Source organism: Xiphophorus hellerii, chromosome 7, assembly GCF_003331165.1.
Source record: "Xiphophorus hellerii strain 12219 chromosome 7, Xiphophorus_hellerii-4.1, whole genome shotgun sequence".
NCBI lineage: Eukaryota > Metazoa > Chordata > Actinopteri > Cyprinodontiformes > Poeciliidae > Xiphophorus > Xiphophorus hellerii.
In genome coordinates this window covers 7,757,748-7,780,290 of record NC_045678.1, presented here as the reverse complement: position 1 = coordinate 7,780,290, position 22,543 = coordinate 7,757,748, and the positions used below count along the sequence as shown (strand labels likewise).

General features: G+C 42.5%; 1 protein-coding gene across 1 annotated transcript in view; it reads right to left on the bottom strand.

The window, feature by feature from the left end:
• The window catches only part of tbc1d8 (TBC1 domain family member 8), a 28,890-nt gene extending 6,969 nt beyond the window's left edge, over window positions 1-21,921 (bottom strand). Inside the window, exons 1-9 of the mRNA XM_032567927.1 lie at window positions 21,481-21,921; window positions 15,127-15,237; window positions 14,916-15,034; window positions 14,618-14,846; window positions 13,718-13,958; window positions 8,131-8,338; window positions 4,035-4,232; window positions 1,263-1,403; window positions 997-1,147 (exon numbers count right to left, since the gene is read on the bottom strand). Coding sequence (XP_032423818.1) covers window positions 997-1,147; window positions 1,263-1,403; window positions 4,035-4,232; window positions 8,131-8,338; window positions 13,718-13,958; window positions 14,618-14,846; window positions 14,916-15,034; window positions 15,127-15,237; window positions 21,481-21,607 — 1,525 coding nt within the window. The 5' untranslated portion in view covers window positions 21,608-21,921. The remainder of the gene's footprint in view (window positions 1-996; window positions 1,148-1,262; window positions 1,404-4,034; window positions 4,233-8,130; window positions 8,339-13,717; window positions 13,959-14,617; window positions 14,847-14,915; window positions 15,035-15,126; window positions 15,238-21,480) is intronic.
• Between the last annotated feature and the right edge of the window lie 622 nt (window positions 21,922-22,543).

Genomic DNA, 22,543 nt, shown 5'->3' with positions numbered 1-22,543 from the left:
CCACTGCTGCCTGAGGCTGTTTCAAAACGAGGAAGTGTGACTGAACACAGGAAGTGACCACAGACCAAAATGAACCTGCGGACTTCAGATCTAGTTGGACAAGTGCCATCGGCTCAGAAACCTGAAGGAAAGAAGAGGATGTGAAGGCAGGAACGCATCTCCATCTGCACTTCTCTCTGTCTGCAGACCCACTCGTTATAAAATGGTTTTAGTGACATAAAACTTTACTGAAGAGCTCAAACTCTGCAGTCAAATGTTTTTCCAACATGTGCAGTGTCCTCAAAATCTTCCTCACATCACAGACTCATCTGTTGATGTGTTTAAAAAATTCTTGCAATAAATTCAGCTTTTTTTTCTTTTTTTTTTGCAGTTGTACTGAACATTTTGCAATTTGAGTAGGCTTAACCCACGAGTTATTGTTTCAGTTTCATCTAAGAACCTTAAAGCTGCAGTACATCTTTTTTCCTGGGGTATAAACGAGCTGTGACGCAGCACATGCAAAGTGTCAGTAATTGATTAAGCATTGAATGGACTCAAAAAAGAGCAGAAGTCGATCCAAAAGTGCACAAAAAATATACCCATTTTGCCTTTAAGATAACATTTATCTGAAAAAAAAAATGTTCTACCCAAATCTCCTTGTGAGGCAAAGTTTTAGCTTCACCCAGTTCAAATTCACCAAGAGAACTCTAAAGTCCAGCATTTTAGACAATAAAATGTTTATTTTTCTTATTTGAAAAAGGAATTGAATTACTTATTTAGTTTAGTTTATTTGGTTAAATAAAAGATCTGCAGAAATTTAAACATATTAATCGTGCGAATAATCGTGAGAATAACTTATTACTAAAATAATTGTCAGTCGGCACTCTAGATGCCACAAAAATGAAAACGTCATTTATTTTAATAGATGTGTAAAAGCCTTTGGAGGGTGCTGTGTATCAACATTAAACCTTTAAAGTCCACATCCGTCCCTCCAGCTCTTCTCCAGCCCCCTCTTACCAGAAAACGTCATCCACAGCTCCCCTCGCAGCGACTCTGGGATCCCCATAGCAACCAGCTTCTGGATCTTCTCGGTGCGAAACATGTGAACGCCGCGGCCAAACTCCGTGAAATGTTCCTCCCACAGCCGCTCCTTCACCAGCTCCATGCTCTGACGGAAACAAACCAACACTCTTACGAACAAAGGGAGTTTTTAAGAGACACTGATTTAAGGGACGGGGGCAGAGGAATCGCAGAGAGAAGCATTTTTCTTCTTCTTCTCCCACCTTGTTGCCGTTGTCTCCTGGCCGGCTCTGGTGGAAGGCCGTCATGAGAGCTTCGCTGTTGACGGTGTTACGGAGGACCTGCTCCTCCACCTCCTCCTCGCCAGTGTCGTAGTAGAAGGTGTAGTAGGGCGTGGGGGAGGACTGAGGGAGGCAGTTGAGATGCTAAGTTGGAGTTATGTCGGCGCCACTGAATTTCACGCGTTCATTTCAGAGAGCAGGTGTTTTCGACAGGTTCGCAATTTTTAAATTAACAGAGGCAAATAAAAGCAAACCAAGCTGAAGAAATGCCAGTCATAAAGAGCAAACCAGCTGCCTCGCAGTCAGGCAGGAAGTGTTGATGTGAAACGGAGAAAAAGCAGAACGTTCTAAATATTCTAAGTCACATCTCCATAAAACAGTTCGCTTCCTCGTATCTAAACAGAAGCTTTACTGCAAGAAAGCTGTCATAAAATATAAAAATATAAAATCAAAGTTGTTCTTTATCAGGTAGAGTTCAGTTAGACCCGAATAACGAGCCAGCCAATCACACGGCAGCACCTCTACGGCCCTTCATTTTAATATAAAATCGGCTTCACCACGATCTCTGGAATTACTTTATGACTAGACATACTAGTTAATTACAATATGTCTAGCTATATTTTGATTGGACAAAATACCAATGAATTATTAGAAATATACGAGATATCTCTAATTAAATTCTGGCTACTTTAAGTGATGTCAGATATTAATTCAAGATAATTACAATAAATTTCTGACTTTCTGAAGCAAACATTTCAGACAAGTAACTAAATTATGACTGACCAAAAAGCTAATTTTTGTTCTGACAAGTCATAATCCTAATTGAAGATATCTTTAACAACGTCGATATTAAAAACATGTGAAATGTTTTTAATATTTATAATCTCATCTTATTTTAAGATGGGAGACCAAATTTGACTTGTGCAAATTAGATTGCAAATATCTTGAAAGTAAAAATTAGGCAAAACTAAAATGATGTCTCAAACATTTTTTTAATCTGGACAGCTTTTCTTTTTCTGATATCTTGAATTAACATTCTGATTAATTTGTCCAAGAGTAGAATATGGAAGATATATTTGTAGCTTAACGAGCCGCCTGCATCTGTATCAAAAACTTTTTTTTGTGTGATCACAAAAGTATCTTAGTATTTGACATCTCAAGGAAATTTCCAATTTAGTCTCTGGTAGTGTGAGACATTGCATTAAAATTGCCAAAGCAAAGTCTGTCTAGTTTATGTTCATGTAATTGGCCGCTGGATGTTGTCAGCGTATCCATGGTATGAGAAGGCATGTGATCAGATGATGTGGTCAAGTGACATGATGTGGAGTTTATGGGAAAGAGAAGAGGTCCGAGTACTCAACCGTGTGGGACTCCTGTGGAAACATTTTATTGTTTCTTTTTTTATTTTGGTGGATTCAAGCATCTAATAATCAGCTTCAATATGCCACATATGGATTTTTTTTTTTTTTTTTACCTGGACTGAATTATTCTACACTGCTTGCAGATAATTTGAGATTTGTAAAATTTTTGATTTAAAAAAAAAAAAAAAAGATGGAATTTTTACTTTACAATATTTCTAAAATCTCGTTGCGGTCTGTTCTCGTGAACCTGTTATCAAGTACAGTCCTGCTTCAACCGCACAATGCATCTCAACACTGATGCTGATTCATCCAACACTTTCACATCCTACGAAACGCCCGTCTGAACTTTCATGTCTGCTTCTGTGTGCAATTTTGTGGAATCCTTAGTTAACGTGGCTTTTGTTGCATAATGACAATTCTCAAATTTAAAGAGAAAGCAGGGTAACACATACAAGCACTTTTACTTTGAAAAATCTTAGATTGTATATTTTCAAGTTAACAGCTCTCAGATATTATCCTCCTATGCTTTCCATGGGTAGACATGCTCTGCTGTCTCTCAGAACTGCGTTTCTGCACTCAGACTGAAGGCCTCTTGCAGAAATATCTTCTGTTGATATTCAAATCCTGCTCTTCTTGCTGCTCGGACCTCAAAAAAAGCTCTGTTCTCGCCACATGAGAATCTCTCCATGAACACAACACAAATGCCCCAAAGTCGGGAGTGATGCTAAAGTCACACATTTTATTTTCTGCAACTGTTGTCGGGTAGATCTACAACTTTACAAGAAGGAGCAGGGACAATCTGCAAGTGCAAAAATAGAGATGTGAAATCTCAGATTTTATACCCGCTAAGAAAATTAAAGCATGAGAAGAAGAATTAAATGGCAGCAAAATATATTTATACAATCTGAGCACAGGAACAAACTTTTGAGAGGGAGCAGAGAATATCTGAGATTAAAAAAAAGTGTTTTTTGATGGGGAAAGTACATATTTGAGCAAGAGAAGCACAATTTACAGCGTTAAATCAAAAACTAAGAATCCCACTTCACATGCTTCTCTTCCAAATGTCAAGTGTGTTTGCTGCTGACGTCAGAGTGGCTTTGTTGGTCTGTTTAACGCAGTCCATAATGAGGGCCTCTTCCTCTCAGCAGGTTTTAACTACTACTGCTGTGTTCCAATTAAAATCTCAGATCAGAAAGCTACATTAAATACATCTATATGCTCTCAAAGTATTGCTGATGTGTGCACTTTTAGATAAACGCCCAAGGAAGCAGAAATGCAGCAAAGATGAGAAGCAGATGTCTAGCTTGGAACGCAACCCGAAAAGCTCCGACGTGAAATAATTAAAGGAAAAGTAAATCACAGAATGGTGAAACGGTTTTGCTGACATTCTCACCACACTCCTCCTGCTGCCCTTCCTGCTGCGAAACACGGAGTGTTTCCACTGCAGCGAGCGCAGCCTGGAGTTCATGCTCTCCACCAGGTCGTCGCGGTCCTGCAGGTCTATCAGCTGGAAGGCCTTTTTGGTCCGCATGCTCACGATGACCGGGTTGGGAAGGGAGCTGGTGCTCTCTGCCTTTTCTATGGACAAAACCTGGTTGGGGGGTTGAGGGGGAGGAGGAAAACGGGATCAATTTCTCCACACAGAACCTAAAATGGCAGACTTCTGCCTACCTCTGTGTGCGAAACAGAAAGACGGGGAATCACCCCGAGTTAAATAAGTATCTTGTACTTGGATACATGAATACCAACTGATGTCTAAAACTTTGATTATAATTCAAGAAATAAAAATAGATCCTAATATAACAGCTCTTCTAACTAATCAACACTTCAGCTAATACTAAATGAGTTCATTCTTATACTTTGTTCCTTACAAATAATTGAAATAAAATATGAAAACGCAAGAGCGACGCAGGAAAACGAAAAAAAACACAATCTGACCTAGGCCTGTCACAATAACAAATTTTGCTGGAAGATAAATTGTCCCAGAATTTATTGCGATAAACGATAATATTGTTGTTTTGAGATCATTTTCAAGTGGTCTAACGCTAATGGCATAAAAACGCAAGATCACATTCTCAAAAATCAATACATTTTTTTATTCTAATTAATATTTAACAGTTGAACCTGGAAGATATTTAAAAAATCCAAAATAATAAACAACAAAGAAAACAAAGAAATTTAACCGGGGCCTGCCAAAGTGTGCCCGTCCGTTGGAACCCAGCTAAAAATTAGCATCAATGCTAAAGTAAGCTACAATGTACTCAATAGCATGTGGAAAGTCACAAGCATGTTGAGTAACATGGCCTTACTCCATTCAGTATGTTAAAATTAGTGTATAAGCTAAAATTAGCCAAAATGCTAATGTTAGCCTAAATGTTGCCAGTGGCATGTGGGGTATAACTAGCATGTTGTCTTACATTGACTTCTTCCATTCAGTGTGTTAAACATGGCTAATAAATAAACAAAATAACTAAAAAGCTTATTTTAGGGAATAGGCTACTGCTAATGTGGGCAGTAGCTACTGCTAATGTTAATGCACGGCCTTCTGATTTTTTCTTTTAGCAAAAGTAAAAATCAGATGTTTTCTACGTTGCACTTTGTTACCAGAAGACAGGCTAGTCTCTTAGCAACAGATTAATAAATATTGTTATTGTTCAAAAAACATAAGATTTCTTCTCTTTTGAAATGCTGCTTATCTACTTAAGAACTGTGCAGTTGGTGAATTTGGCAAAAAATATTTTTTATTTTCTTTTTTCTTTTGGTAAATAGATTATAAAAGAGACATTCAACACAAAAGTAAAAATCTGATTTATACTTCGTGGCAGTTCGTTACCAGAAAAAAACGTTCATCTCTTACCAAATAAATTATTGTTTATAAAACACCAGGTATTTTGAAATACTGCTTATCTGCTTAGACACAAGAAATTCACAGTTGGTAAATTTTACAAAACCAGAAATCAGATGTTTGCTTCATGGCCCTTGGTTACCAGAAGACGTGCTCATCTCTTAGCAACCGATTAACAACAAATATTGTTATTGTTAAAAAAAAACATAAGATTTCTTCTTCTGCTCTTTTGAAATGCTACTTATCATACACCACTCTCTTGGTGGTAAATATACTATAAAACATACAGTTGTCTGTAGTAAGTGTTCTGCCATGGTGGCGTTTCTGTAGTTCTGGAAGCTCTGCCCTCCTCTGTTGGAACTGAGTGTTCTGCCATTTTTGTAGTTCTCCACATATCTGCCCTCCTCAGTGCTCTGTTGCTATGGTAACTAATCCTCTCTGAAAACTGTCATGTGTGAGTGAGACCCATAGGGGGAGACAAAATTCTCTCTCTGTTTTGAGTCTGACACAAAACTGTCAGTTAGAATTTGTTTTGATTTGTACTTGGCTCGTCTTTCGCTAATTACGTCGCCATGGTTACTCAAAATGAAAAAAAAAGTAAAAGCCCGCATGCAGAGATCCAGCATGTTTATATATATATATATATATATATGTATACATATGGGAAGCGGTAGTTATTTTGAGGTGTAGAACAATAGGTGCCTGCCATGCATTGCATAGAGGCATTGAAATGCTTTGCTATGTCAGGCCCCTATGAAATATGAAGCATCTGTAAACAAAACTGTCCTTCAAAAATAGTTGAGACCAAAACCCCAAGAATGAAAACTTTTCTCATCCAGTTTTCGGTAGAAAGAGAAAGAAAAGGAAAAAAAACGCTAAATCATGCTGAGCTCACTTTATTTTATCATTATTAATTGATTTATAGCTTATTGTGACAGGCTTAATCTTGATGATTAATTAAACCACATTGATGGAGGAAGAAAAGAATGCATGACGATATAAAAAGAGAGTGAACAGCTGGAGAATAATCGCGTTTTACAAGGCAGGATTGGCACTGCCAATTACACTGTAGATTATTTGTTTTAATCTATTTGAAAAAAGAAACTATTTGGAAGCTGCAAGGTAGATTGGAAATGCTTAACTGTAAGATTTGCTTACACTAAATCCACTGACACCATAACAAAACAAGCATGAATTTAATCATTACCGATGTAAAATAAAGATGCAGGATAACAGAAGCGGTGAGTATTTACCAGCTTCCGGTTTAAAAGTGGATGAGCGTTCAGATTTCTTTGCCTGTACGTTTCCTTTTAGAGATCAATAAGATAATTTAACTCATAAACTTTACCTTCTGTGAAAAAGTGGAAGGCGTGAGTTGGCGAACACTATCAACCACATGAAGGATCTGCGTGTTACTCTTTAACCAGGACCCGGCAAAGTAAACACAAAGCCTTCTGAAAATAAACTGCTCACATAAATAAGGTTTTGTTTAGATAAAAATCTCTCTGCCCACAGAGGTGCAGCTGTCGGGAAGAAATAAAAACCTCACAGGTTTCAATAGAGATGAGCTTGAAATCATACAAAACCAGAAAAACATTCCACAATACTGATTCAGTTCAGTGGTGACCAATAGAGTCACACGAAGGCGTTTACATTTTACAGCCTCAACTTGCAGATGAACAGATGATGGCCGGAAACGGCCGATCGATCAACCGGAAACTCAAAAGTCTGATTTTCTTATGACCAGCAAACACCACTGTAGCTAACAGGTCCAGCTAACATCAACACTGTATATTAACTCGACCTACAAACGGCACAGCAGGTTCAGAAAATAGAAAAAAATATCAGAACAAACTTGTTTACATAAAAAAAATGTTCACTTTTACAAAGTGCGTCTCTCACTGGTGCACTTTTGGTGAATATTTGTAGATATGGTTGTAAGAGTAGCATTCTCTCACACACACAGTGTGACGTCACCTCCACTCTTGATATGAAAACTTACTGAAAAAATATTTTCAATATTATTACTTATAGTAGTGAAAGAGAAGTTGGAATGGGATAATACCAGTATAGGTGAATTAAAGCTTGACAAAAAGGAATATTGGCTAAGATAAACTGTACACATAAACAATAAAAATTATTTCCTCAATCTTTTCAAGCCCAGCATTTTGCACTAACGGAAAACTGTGTGTTGATTAAAAGCTGGCTTTTCTTCTGTAAGAACATTGTACAGTAATTATTTGGTCAGGTTTGTCCAACAATCACATTTACGTGCAATAATGTGGAAAAAATGAGGACACCCTTGTACAATTTTTTTTTTTTTCCAGAAGTGTTGATACGTTGATGTTAGAAATAGAAGAAACAAGTTAGTGTCATTTTAGACATTTTAAGTGGGAATAAATGAGAAAGTGTCCTAATTTAACCCTAACCAGAAATTGCATTTAAGTTAGAACTTACTGGTAGTTTTCCTCCGTTTTGGTTTTTTTATGTTTACTTACTGTATAAGGAAAAGTCCCACTCTAAATTGTTAAAATTGCTATTAATCTGCGAGACATAAACATGCTACTATAGATAGTGCCACAATCCTTCAGAATGAAGGTCTTTGACTACATAAAGAAGAAGACGACGGCGACATGCTCTGTACCTCAGAGAGGGGGATGAGCAGAGCGCAGCTGCCCTCCTCTCTGCTGGAGAAACACAGATAGCTGTCGGTGGTGTAGAGCGTCCCGGCCGTATGGGAGCGGCTGTGCGGCGTCCACACCGAGCACGACGCCACCTCGTACAGCTTCTCTGAGCGCGGGAGCCGGAACAAGGCCAAGACGTACTCTCTGATCGCCTGTTCCTCCAAGATCCTGTAGGAGAAGATGGTCACAGAGAGATGAACCTGAGAGTTAGATTAGATTTAAAGTTTCAGGATTTTAGAAACCATCCATCCATCCATCCATCTTCTTCCGCTTATCCGAGGTCGGGTCGCGGGGGTAGCAGCTTCAGAAGGGAGGCCCAGACTTCCCTCTCCCCAGCCACTTCTTCTAGCTCCTCCGGGGGAATCCCGAGGCGTTCCCAGGCCAGCCGAGAGACATAGTCCCTCCAGCGTGTCCTGGGTCTTCCCCGGGGCCTCCTCCCGGTGGGACGTGCCCGGAACACCTCACCAGGGAGGCGTCTAGGAGGCATCCTGACCAGATGCCCGAGCCACCTCAACTGGCTCCTCTCGATGTGAAGGAGCAGCGGCTCTACTCTGAGTCCCTCCCGGATGACTGAGCTTCTCACCCTATCTCTAAGGGAGAGCCCAGCCACCCTACGGAGAAAACCCATTTCGGCCGCTTGTATCCGCGATCTCGTTCTTTCGGTCATGACCCAAAGCTCATGACCATAGATGAGGGTGGGAACGTAGATCGACCGGTAAATCGAGAGCTTCGCTTTTTGGCTCAGCTCTCTCTTCACCACGACGGACCGGTACAGCGCCCGCTTGACAGCAGACGCTGCGCCAATCCGCCTGTCGATCTCCCGCTCCCTTCTTCCCCCATTCGTGAACAAGATCCCGAGATACTTAAACTCCTCCACTTGGGGCAGGACACCCCCCCTGACCCGGAGAAGGCACTCTACCCTTTTCCGGCTCAAGACCATGGCCTCGGATTTGGAGGCACTGATCCTCATCCCGGCCGCGTCACACTCGGCTGCGAACCGCTCCAGCGAGAGCTGCAGATCACGATCTGATGAAGCCAAAAGGACCACATCGTCTGCAAAAAGCAGAGATGAGATCCTAAGGCCACCAAATCGGATCCCCTCAACACCTTGGCTGCGCCTAGAAATTCTGTCCATGAAAGTGATGAACAGAATCGGTGACAAAGGGCAGCCCTGGCGGAGTCCAACTCTCACCGGAAACGAGCCCGACTTACTGCCGGCAATGCGGACCAGACTCTGACACCGGTCATACAGGGACCTGACAGCCTGTATCAAAGGGCCCGGTACCCCATACTCCCGGAGAACCCCCCACAGGGCTCCCCGAGGGACACGGTCGAACGCCTTCTCCAGGTCCACAAAACACATGTAGACTGGTTGGGCGAACTCCCATGCACCCTCCAGGACCCTGCCGAGGGTGTAGAGCTGGTCCAGCGTTCCACGACCAGGACGAAAACCACACTGCTCTTCCTGAATCCGAGGTTCGACTATCCGACGGACCCTCCTCTCCAGGACCCCTGAATAGACCTTGCCAGGGAGGCTTAAGAGTGTGACCCCTCTATAATTGGAGCACACCCTCCGGTCCCCCTTTTTGAACAGGGGGACCACCACCCCAGTCTGCCAATCCAGGGGAACTGCCCCCGATGTCCATGCGACATTGCAGAGTCGCGTCAACCAACACAACCCTACAACATCCAGAGCCTTAAGAAACTCCGGGCGGATCTCATCCACCCCCGGGGCCCTGCCACCGAGGAGCTTTTTAACCACCTCGGCGACCTCGCCCCCAGAGATTGGAGAGCCCAACCCAGAGTCCCCAGGCTCCGCTTCCTCAGTGGAAGGCATGTTGGTGGGATTGAGGAGGTCTTCGAAGTACTCTGCCCACCGGCCCACAACGTCCCGAGTAGAGGTCAGCAGCACACCATCCCCACTATAAACAGTGTTGGTGCTGCACCGCTTCCCCCCCCTGAGACGCCGGATGGTGGACCAGAATCGCCTCGAAGCCGTACGGAAGTCTTTCTCCATGGCCTCTCCAAACTCCTCCCACGCCCGGGTTTTTGCCTCAGCAACCGCCCGAGCCGCATGCCGCTTCGCCCGCCGGTATCCATCAGCTGCTTCCGGAGTCCCACAGGCCAAAAAGGCCCGATAGGACTCCTTCTTCAGCCTGACGGCATCCCTCACCGAAGGTGTCCACCAGCGGGTTCGAGGGTTGCCGCCGCGACAGGCACCGACAACCTTGCGGCCACAGCTCCGATCGGCCGCCTCGACAATGGAGGCACGGAACACAGTCCACTCAGACTCCATGTCCCCCACCTCCCCCGGGACGTGTTCGAAGTTTTGCCGGAGATGGGAGTTAAAGCTCCGTCTCACAGGGGATTCCGCCAGACGTTCCCAGCAGACCCTCACAACACGTTTGGGCCTGCCAGGTCTGACCGGCTTTCGCCCCCACCACCGGAGCCAACTCACCACCAGGTAGTGGTCAGTGGACAGCTCCGCACCTCTCTTCACCCGAGTGTCCAAGACATACGGCCGCAGATCCGATGAAACGATGACAAAGTCGATCATCGAACTGCGGCCTAGGGTGTCCTGGTGCCAAGTGCACATATGGACACCCTTATGCTTGAACATGGTGTTCGTTATGGACAATCCATGGCGAGCACAGAAGTCCAGCAACAGAACACCGCTCGAGTTCAGGTCGGGCGGGCCGTTCCTCCCAACCACGCCCCTCCAGGTCTCACTGTCATTGCCCACGTGAGCGTTGAAGTCCCCCAGCAGACCAAGGGAGTCCCCAGGAGGAGCACTCTCCAGTACCCCCTCTAAGGACTCCAAAAAGGGTGGGTAATCTGAACTGTCGTTCGGCCCGTAAGCACAAACGACAGTCAGAACCCGTCCCCCCACCCGTAGGCGGAGGGATGCTACCCTCTCGTTCACCGGGGTAAACCCCAACGTACAGGCGCCGAGATGGGGAGCAACAAGTATGCCCACTCCTGCCCGACGCCTCTCACCTTGGGCAACTCCAGAGTGGAAGTATGTCCAGCCCCTCTCAAGGAGACTGGTTCCAGAACCAGAGCCGTGCGTCGAGGTGAGACCGACTATTTCTAGCCGGAACCTCTCGACCTCACGCACTAGCTCCGGCTCCTTCCCCACCAGAGAGGTGACATTCCACGTCCCAAGAGCCAGTTTCTGCAACCGAGGATCGGACCGCCAGGGTCCCCTCCCTCTGCTGCCACCCATCCCACACTGCACCCGACCCCTTTGGCCCCTCCCACGGGTGGTGGGCCCATGGGAGGGGGGGCCCATGTTTCCTCTTCGGGCTGAGCCCGGCCGGGCTCCATGGGTAAAAGCCCGGTCACCAGACGCTCGCCATCGTGCCCCCCCTCCAGGCCTGGCTCCAGAGTGGGGCCCCGGTGACCCGCGTCCGGGCGAGGGAACACCAAGTCCAAAGTTTTCCTTCATCATTGGGGTCTTTGGGCTGCTCTTTGTCTGGTCTCTCACCTAGGACCTGTCTGCCTTGGGTGACCCTACCAGGGGCATGAAGCCCCAGACAGCATAGCTCCTAGGATCATTGGGGCACTCAAACCCCTCCACCACGATAAGGTGGCAGCCCATGGAGGAGCATTTTAGAAACTGTCGTGAAAAATACAAATAAAAAGAAGACACCTTTTTAAGACCACTATGAATGGAATTTAAGACCTGTATCACAACAGAAGTGTACAAAAGGAAATTTCATATTTTATATTGTCGTATTGTTTGGCAACAGAAGTGAGCCAGTGGCAATGACGAACATCATTCAGCCAGCTGGCAATAATTTACGCTTGCTAATTTTAGACACCAAAAGTTAGCTAGGAAGTGTTTATTTGAAGCTAGTTAGCGGTAGCCTCAATCGCTTCGATTCAAAGAACAGAATAAAAATGTTTGAGTCTGATTGAAACTTTTACCCGACAGAAAAGTCCCTCAAGAAAAATTATTTACGACAGTCCTACTGCAAAATGTAATGTCTGTGATTGAAGTATTTAAGGGGGAAATGGATGGAGCTACAGACTATATAATGCCAGAAGAAAACGTGTCAGAAGCTGTAAAAGATTTCAGATGGGAGCAGAGCTTCACCTTCCATCAGGACGGTGGCCCAGTCAAAGTTCAAACCTAAATCTTATTGAGAATCTGTAAACATTAACAGATGCTCTCCCTTCTATCTGACGAAGCTTGAGCTTTTTTTTATTGCTGCAATGAAACAAAACATAAAGACGTTTGCGGTTTATTATTAGTATGTTTGCGAGGCAGAACGTCAGCACTTTTTGCTTTTTACCTTAAAAGTTTTAGCCACACTTTTAAACTTTTTTTTGTTTTGTTTTATTTTTGTGATATCCACTAGAGCAGTCGTCCCATTCAATACTGTAAAAAGTTTATTTATCCCCCCCCCCCTACACACACACACACACACCATTTAATCTATTACAATCAAATTTAGTTTGATTTTGCTTTCTGCTCTTCAAACGTTTTCTCAGCATTGGTGTCACTTTTTTGTAAAGCCAGTCTCTTTATTGACTTTGAAATACAGGAAGCATCTTGATTCAATGTCAACAGAGTGGCCCTTCAGAGTGCTTCAACTGTGTCACAAGTGTCTCAACTACTTTTAGATTGTGAAACTTCCTGAAAGTATCATCATCTTATCAAACCAATATGTTGTCATCTTTGAATTTCTCACATTTTTAATGTTAGTAGCAGTGCTTTGGGTTCATGTTTTGGGTTCATTTTTCTTGTCTTTGAGTTTAGGGTAGAAATGAAAACTTATTTATGTATTTAAAAAAGTCACGTTCTGGAAGACTACTGATTACAATTACGCTTGTGCAAGAAAAACAAAAATGCAGAGTTAAAAAAAATTGGAAGAAATGTACCTTTAGTGACTTAAGTTATTTTTTTATAATTTCATGAAAAAAAAATGGATTAATTGCAGTTTGGAATAATAAAATATTAAGATTGCTAATTATGCATTAGTGCTATATGTGTCCATCTCACTATTTTAACTTTTATTTTTGCAGCATGATAAGTTCCTAGTTCCTGTTTTCATCCAGTTTGGTGTCTTTGTGGTCAGAGTGTGCAATCTGGGGTTTTTTTTTTCTTCCTTCTTTCAGTTTTGATCTTATGCTGAAATAGAAATAATTAAAACCTAATAATAATAATCCGTACTTTGCACTTGCTTCAAAAGTCATTTGTTCACTTTCACCTGATGGATTCATGAGATTGTGTGCAGGTTTTAGTTGAGAGGTATCGGACTTTTGCTTGATATTTTGAACACATAACTGATGCAAAAAAATAATTTTAAACCAATAAAAGAAGAAAAGTATTGACTTTTTTTTGTATTAGCCCAAGATAAAAAAAAATTTTAAAAAGGGAAAATACAATTCTGTACAACTGCCCTCTAAATAGTCAGGCAGAAAGTTTTGAAAACCCAAAAAATGAAGTGATGAACTGATCACAACCCACAGACTCTGCTGTCAAATGTCTAAATCTTTTTCCGGAAGCTTTTTAAACGGAGATCCTGCAGCAGCCCTGACCTCTTGGTGATGCGTGCCGTCTGCTGCAGCACTCGGTCCAGCTCCAGGCCTACGCTGTCCAGCAGCCGCCTGAGGGTGATGTCAGCCAGCTGACCCATGACCCCGAAGGCCTCGTCCAGGTTGAGGAACATGGAGAACTCCCTCTGGCGCTTTCGGGTGGTGACCCGGATGGCTTCAGGCATCAGAGCGGTGGAGACCCGCTCCAGCCGCGTCACCTCCGCCCAGGGAATCACAAACTTCACTGGGGAAGACAGACGAGCATGAGGTCAAGCAGCTCTGTTAGCATTTAGGATATTTATAGTCTTTTGCTCCGATTGAACCCTTTGAAGAAAGGGTTCAATCAATAATTCAGTAAATAAAATTGCAATTTGTCATGTTTTCAGCTGGCGTGGTTCACTTTCACCCTGCACTGTGTCAAACAAAGGAAACCTTCTGAAAAAGCTGTTCCCCTCCTCGCCTGTGGTGGCGCTGCTCCAAGAACCTTTGAAGAAGGCAGTGAGAATAACTTCCTTCCTTGTGAAATATAAACAAAAATGGAGTAGCATCAGATTTTAGCAGTGGCAGGATTTTCTATTTTGTTGTTGGTAAAAGACCACAAATCATTTCTCCCGCTAGCACTAGACTCTCTTGTTTGTTTTGATGGTATTTACCCAGAATGCCCTATGCTGTACTCTACTTCCTGTTTTTGGAGCGGTCTCCAGTCCTCTTGCATTCACATATTAATTTGAATTGTGCCATAGTTCACTTCAACCAAACCGAGACCGAGGTTTGTAGGTGTACCAGAGTTCACGTTTTCAGTCGATTGAAAAAGTGCTCCAGTCTTTCTAGGCAAACGAACTAAAGTCTGATTAAAAAAGACTAAACAGGTTTGGTGTGAATGCATCCATTTGGTGTTCAGACCTTCTTTTCCCAGCAGAAATGAGTAGAAGGCCATGTGGTTGACGCTGAGGTAGAGGAAGCCCTGCCGAGGCACCCGGCCCTTCCAGCAGCAGCAGGAGTAGAAGGTCACCAGCTTCTCTGACGAAGGGAGGCCGAAGTGCAGCTCAAACTTCTGAAGGGCTTCCCTGAACTTTTCTGGATCCTCCTCCTGGGCGGCCTGACGCCCCCGAACCTCCTCTGCGATGAGGCCCTGCACCGGACATCACCTGAAGCTTACACTTTGAGCGGTTTTTGATTCAAACATGGGCGTGGTTCAAACCTTGACTTTTCCTTTGACAAAGCTGGCAGCATCCTCTTTGTTCTCAAAAACAGACAGAGACTGGAGCAGGTTGTGGACCAGCCAGTCCCAGTGCTTGTTCACCTCCTCTATGGTGGCTCCTGTTGAATGAAGTGGCAGGAAAAAACGTGTCAAATGTTCTCGCATGGCGATAACAGACAGGAAATGGTAAGAAGATTCTGGTTCTACTCACCGCTGGCGATGACCCAGCTGATTTGGGAGCCGGGAACCTGCAGCAGGATGCGGAACGGCGTGACCCTGGCATTGGAGTCCAGCACCGTGTCCAGAGCCCCAACCAGGAGACCTGCCGACATCGCAAGAAGAAGAATTCGCTTCGTGGATTGGAAATGAAGTACTGGACTCCAGAGGAAGGTCTCAGGAGGCTGTGGTGTTCATATTGATATTCATATTAAAAACTCATTCTGGGAATGTAACAGACAACCCATAAAAAGTAAACACCACCAAACTGATCTTTCATAGAGAAAAAATAAAAATAATGAATTTAAGCCCATGTTTTTCTGTTTAAGAGCCAAATTAGGCATCAAGATTTATGAAGTTGCGGTTTTGGACCTTCTAAACTTTTCTCATGGTGTACAGTCGATGAGTCAGCAGAAAGAGCTGAATGAACGAACCAGAATTTTCTCCAGGTATTAGGAGCAAAAAGGAGTACAGGATTGCCCCTCCCACATCTGTTGCTACACACTACCAGAGTTTCACTTTTCCCTTGAAGAAAAGAAATTTAAAAAATTGAGTGTTTGGGAATATTTCTCTTCACAAAAACGAAGGCAGTCGTGGTGTGGAAACTAAATAGTGACACCCATAGTGGGTGAGCCAATTGTGGCATGTTAAGCAACTGGTAGTGAGATCGCGGCATGAGCAGATAGCCCAACTAATATAAGCTTGGTATACTTCTAGTGGTGCTCTATGAAGAAGGGAGCAGCAAAAATGATTATTGTTGTACTAAATCTAATATAAGAATATTTATGCACAAACTTGTGCAAAATGCATGATTCAACCTGTCATTAAAAGCTAACCAGCAAAAAAAAGAACAAAATGAAGGCGCGCTAAAGGTCTGCTCATGAACCTGATCAACAAAAATTCAGTAGAAGCAACAATTTCACAGGAGGAAAAAACTACAGAGATTAAGCTTTGCTGTTAGGATGAACATGCTAAAAAAAAGTCTCCAATCTGGTGCAGAGATCAGATTCATATAGTCACCAGGTTTGTGTTTGATTTTATGATTTTTCATAGCTTGTTATGGGTAAAAAAAAAAAAAAACAATTTGTAAAGCTCAGCTATTTTTGTTTGTCATGGATTTGTAAAGTAATTACATTTGCCAAATAAAGACCGAACCCATGTTGGCTACCAGGTTCTATTTGTTTAGTAGCATCTCCTAAAAAAAAGTTGGATTCAGAGTAAAGAAATCTTCAGATCATCTGCCTCAACAGATGTTCAGAAGATTAAACTTGCCCCGCAAAAACAAATAAAGTCCAACAGTTTCATAGCTCTGAATTTTCAGGCGAATAGAAACCATCAACAGCTAAAGCGCCTCTTCAGTACCTCAAAAGGCCACCATCATTAACGCATCAACGCAGTGCAGCAGTTGATCGACAAACGGTTGGAAACGACCGCTCTCGACTGACTGCTCCCTCTTTCAGCGGAGGGATTCGCTCTCACACTGCAGGTTTACTGGCGACTTCTAGGGTCTCTGGAAACAGGATGAGAGGCAGATCGTGTGGTTTCAGGCTCCTCTCCTGCAAAGCCAGCCCTCAGTTTGTTAACGAGCCAGACATCCTGTCCACCTATGAGATGCAGGATATTGAAACACGAGGATATGAAACCTACGCCGCTTTATTTTTTATCACATCAGCCACTAAAATCGTTATCTTAAATAATGCTGACTGAAATGGATTCTGTAAAGTAGCTTCTTTTTTTTTTTTTTGCCTTTTGAAATTCTTCTGTTTTGAAACGGATGTAAACCAAAGGTGTCCAAAGTGCGGCCCGTGAGCCGTTTGTGGCCCCTGGGAATGATTTTTTTTTTTTTTGCAGTACACGTCTGCCAGGACAAACAGTTGACGCAGGAAAGAAACTGTTAAAGAACATCTCAGGGCGAAATTTTCAAGCAATATCAAACAAGATGATGCATGAAATTTTGCCAAAAATATTACGCACAACTCAAAGACTACATCTTTGGAAAAGCATATTTAGTTTTTTCATAGTATGTACACAACAAAGATTTGGCAACGTTAGCTCAAAAGCAGAAGTGGCATGCACACTCATTAATCCAGGCTAAATACGATAAGTTTTCTAAAAATAAACAAAGTGACTCGCATACAGTTACTGTCGCTAGTACTGCTGAAAATTGTTTCTAGGCAACAAAAAGAGCAAACAATTCGCCCAACAATTTAAGACATTCTTTTTTATGTTTACATATCCTTTCATTTTGTCACAAAAAGGCCAGACTGTTCTGTTCATTCCACTAAACTCTCGCACGTTTAGTTTATCGCTAAGCATGTTAAGAAAAAAAGTAATGTGCGTTATTCTCCTGCAGGAACAGAGAACCTGGTCAGGGTTGATAAAAAGATGGATGGAGATGAATACAAGGCGATCTTTGAAGGACGATACTGTAGACTGGCGTGTTGAACATGGCATCACAGCTTAGAGCAAAGGGTTTAGGTTTTAGACCTAACTGACTGAGAATCTGTGACCTTCATGTTCACAGATCCTCTCTATCCAGTCTTAGCGGTCTCTGAAACAAACCACAGTGCTAAGTTTTAAGCCCCTGTCCAGCTCGACTTTAATCTCTGAGCATTTTTGAGCCGTCTAAGGCAGCAATGTTGTATCCAGAATGCAGCAGCTGCATTTCAAAGCTCTGAAGGTGAACAGATCTCTATCTTTGCGTTAGCCATTTCCATCCACCACCCCCGACGGTCTGGTGTACGAACAAAAAAAACCTGAAACATCTAGGCAGAACATGATGGAACAGAAACAGATTGGACATCATGAGATGTTGGAAGCTGAGTGCAGAAATCTACAATAAGAAACTTTAACCGAGTACCATGGTTTAAGGAAAACTTGCAGAAGTCTTTGCCAGCAGGAACTTCAGACTCTCAGGCAAATTTAAAGTCCATCTTTAGTTTCTGAAGCTGCAGAGACCAGCAGCCTGGCAACACGAAACCATCCGTTTGCCACCACAACCTCAGAAAAGCTTTTGCTCCGCTGAAAAAAGGAAACCCATTAACCCTGATGCGTCTCTGCACGCACCGACGCCGCCTGAAAGCGCCGCTGTGACGACTGAAACCCGAACGTCAACTATCGCATCTCTAAGAAGCTAAATATAAGCTTTCATTTGTCTGCGTTGTATCTGAGAATTAGACAAGATGAAGTACCCTTGACTTTAAGGGGGAGCTGTATGAGGTCAACAGGCTGAAAAGCTGCAGATGTTTCGTTTCCCAGCTCTTCTCAGCAGCTCTGCTGAATGTGTGTGATGCAGTGGCCCGAGGTTTGTTTTCACAGCTTTGAGAGAGAAGCGCGCCTGAATTTCAGCACCCAGGCCACTTCAACCAGCATCGCATATCTAGAAACTGAAATTCCTCTCCAATCTTCTCTGTAAAGCAGATGAAACGTCTTCGTATATCGGACAGAAAACACCAGTAAACATTAGACTTAGACTAGACTTAGACTTGTACTTTATAGATCCTTTGGACATTCATGTTTTTCCAAGTTTCGTTAAAAATGTAAGTAAATTTATTTCCTGATAATAATCTAACCCGTTCTATTGCTGTTTGTTTGGTATAGTGGAGTTTTAGGGACACACTAAAAAAAATGTAATTAAATTACAAAGATAAAGTTGTATTAGTAAGATAAAGTTATAATATGACTTTTTTTATTAGGAATAAAGTCATAAAATTATTACTTTATTTTGATCATATTAAAGCAGAGCCAGGGTTTCCCCCAATGTATTATAAGCCTGGCGGGCGACCAGTCTTTACTTGTAGGCTAAGCATTGCTTATTTATTTAAGTCTTTTTAAAATGTTTGCATTTTTTTAGACTTTATAGTGGGTGTTTGGATATCAATCTTCCAATCTTTCAATAATACATAATTATCAGGTGATATTTTCAAATTTCCTGTCAACTTTGAACGTTTTCTAACTCAAAAACACGACGGGGCGCTGGATGAATGACTGCCCTGGCGCCCAACCACCAAGCTTAGCAAGTTTTCTGTGGAAACCTTGAGAGTGTTGCCCTGACGACAGGTTTTCCCAACTTTGGACGTTGTTTTATTATCCAACTCTGCTTTTCGCTTCACTAACACTCTCCAAGAAACCTCAGAGGCCTTCACTGAGAAACTGGATTTATACTGAGATTAAACAACACAAAGGTGGGCTATTAAAAAAAACAGGGAAAAAAAGCGATTTCTAAAGAAATTGATTGCACTGGAATTTAATTAGAGGAAGAGTAAAAAGCAGCTAAGCATATACAGTCCACACTTTTCAGATTTATTTTTTTTATCAAACTTTTTAAACTTTTTCCAGTGTTCCGTTCTCTTATCAATAATGCATTATTTTGTATTCATCAAATAAAATCTTCTGAAATGTGTGACTTTAATGCAAGAACAAAAAGTAATTTTTTTAAAGTGCGCTCATTTTATACTCTGTGCAGCAGGTTTCCTTGCTTGCTACTGGAACGGGAAAACCAAAGCGGAGGACATTGAAATGGTTAATCCTGAACAACAAGACATCAGCACTTGACCTTTCACCCCTTTTGCCATGAGAACAGCAGGAACAAACACATATTTAGTGAAGCCCAACCAGGAAGTTCCCACTATTCTGTTTTTTGAGAGACAGAGAGAGAGAGAAAAAGAAACTCCAAATGGGATTCTGCACAAGGAGGAAGACGGCGCATAAAGAAGGCAGTGTGTGAAGTGTGTGCGCCGCTCATGTGACTGTAGGGACCAACTTCCAGTGTGTCAGTTCAGCCCGATGCACAGAAACCAATTACAGAAAGGAAACCAGTTAGAGGAAACGGCAAGCAGGCCGCATTGTGACGCGCAGCCGGACAGGCGGCATCTGTAAGCAGCACCTGGTTTAAAGAAAGCAACATTTTCACCACCGTACAGCGAAGTGTCATAAAAATTCCCAAACCTCGTCGTTGTAAATTACAGCTGGAAGTCAAGTTTCCGAGGGGGATTTTTCACTGAGACCAACAAAGGAGTTCCAGTGTGTCTGGACATTATTGTTAATTCATAGTTTTCACATCACAACCACGCTATGATGCATTTTATTTGGATTTTATGTGATAGAGCAACATAAAAAAGCAGCACATACTTTTGAAGTGAAAGGGAAATTAGACATGATTTTATACATTTTTCAATAGCAAAAAAAATTTTTTTTTAAATCTGAAAACTGTCTTGTGCATTTGGAGATTTCAGGAAGACAACAAGCCTAAACCTACAGGGAGAAATGCAATGAAAGGGTTAGAAGGGCCCAGTCAAAGGCCGGAATTGATCCAACTGAAGAAAATAAAAAAAATAGAAAAAAAACAAACAAACTCCGTGGCAGAATTAGAAATATTGGTTTGCAGCAACACTCTTCAATCATTCGTACTGAATTGGATGCATTCTGATAAGAAGAATGAGCAAAAATGTCTCTAGTTGCACAAAAGCTGGCAGAGAAATTAAAAGTATTAACTATAGAAGTTAAAATCTGAACATTTTTATTTCTTTTCACAAATTAAGTGCTACTTTATGTTGTTCCATCACAAAATATGCAAAAAAAAAAAAAAAAAGTATGGATTTTTTGTGGGACCAACCACATGTACTCTATGTTGTGTTCATTTCTGAATCTCTTGATTTAATGGACAGAAACTTTTAACTGGATCATTGGTTGAGGGTCCGGCTTTGTTCGATTGGTCAATAATTCAAGGAGTGTGGGGATGACTCCTTACTCAAGGAAAGCAAAAACTAAAATCAGAAGCATCGCAGGCATGCTGACGCTCATCTAAATGATGATGTAAATAGGCAACAGTAGAAAAACCCGTTTGAAAACGCAGGTGCTTCAGGGACTTCTCCTTTCCGTGTTGCAACTTTGACATGCATAAGGACACATTTCTGGGTCCTCTTTGGTGTGTTTTGACCAGACTTCTTGTTTTTGGCCATTTCAGCAGCGTAGGGGAGCGATACGCGCCTGGTTACTAAAAGCTCGTCTTTGTGAAGAAGCTTTTGGGCCAAGGACCAACGTGGACACCGTCTTTGCTGGGTTCTGTATTAAGCTGTTACCTGTTGTGAAAAGGTCAGCTCCAGAGCAGAAGATAATCCTGCTGAACTTTGATTTAATAATCGCTGTAAACTGTGTAGTGCGTGAACCATACGCCCCGAGATTACCGCTAGTCTACCTGTAAGCCTTCCTTCCACTTTTATTGTTTCCCACCTGCTTCCCTCCGGCCTCCACCCCCGCTGTTAAGCTTCGTGCCCACCCTTACAACACAAGCCTGCTCCCCTCTGTTGCTTCTTATGGGTTTTTCCCGTGTGTGTGTTTGTTTGTTTACCTGTTATCTTATTAGTGTGCTCTCCGTGGCCTCTCCTCTTCTGCAGCAGGAAGAAGTCGTTGCTCCTCACGGTCACCCAGAGCTTCAGAGCGTTTTTCAGCAGAACTTCCTCCGGGTTCAGCCACATTTCTTCCAGCGGGGGAGGAAACCGGAGGAAGCCCTCCGCCGTGTCCGTCGGTGCTGCGGAGGAGTGTGAAGATTTCCGCCCGTCCTCCGGCTCCGGGAGCGACCTTTGCTGGCGCTAAAGCGGCGGGTTTCGGGGTTTAGCCATGACTATCCCGCTCGCCTGACAACAGCGAGCTTTCGGACTTCCTCGCCTCAGACGCGTCCGCCTGCTTGCAGCCTCACCCCCAAGATTTGCAGCAGCTGTGCACCCTGTTCGAAGATCGTCTATGTGACACAACGACGCACCCGGTTACTATATCAAGTGAAGTTTTTCTTTTCTTTTTTCTTTTTTTGACCATCACAACCTCAGTAAATACCGAAAGAGCCTGGTCTTTTTCTGAACGTTAATATCTCGAAATCAATACAAAGATTTTGTTTTGTTTTGTTTTTTAACTACAGTTTATTTTACACCGACTTCAAAAATCCAATATGGCCGCCTTGCATTTTAAACATACAACCACAGTAAAAATCTTTTACTCAGTTTTCTTTCATGAACATGTTACTGTAATGTTTTAAAGTACAACCATGCTGTATAAAAGCTGAATTTGCCCGGCTTCAAGTTAAATAAGTCAACAGATTTGTTTTCTTACTCCATCTCAAAATGCAATATTTCTGCTTTGCATACATAAGCTGATGACAGAAAAAGATTTCTGATTTTTATTTTAAAATGGCTCTACAATAGGTTCTACAAAATCGATGCATATGTGATTGAAATTAAACAAAGGCTAATTATATTATTATTATTAGATCAGTTTGTTTAACAACCCATGATTATGATTGTAATAGTTAATTGTATTTGGGGTTGAGATAGTTTAAAAAAGAATGAGAGCATAATTATGGCCAAACACTTCCCAATAGCACAGGCAAAAGAAGAGGGGGAATGCAAAATAATAATAAT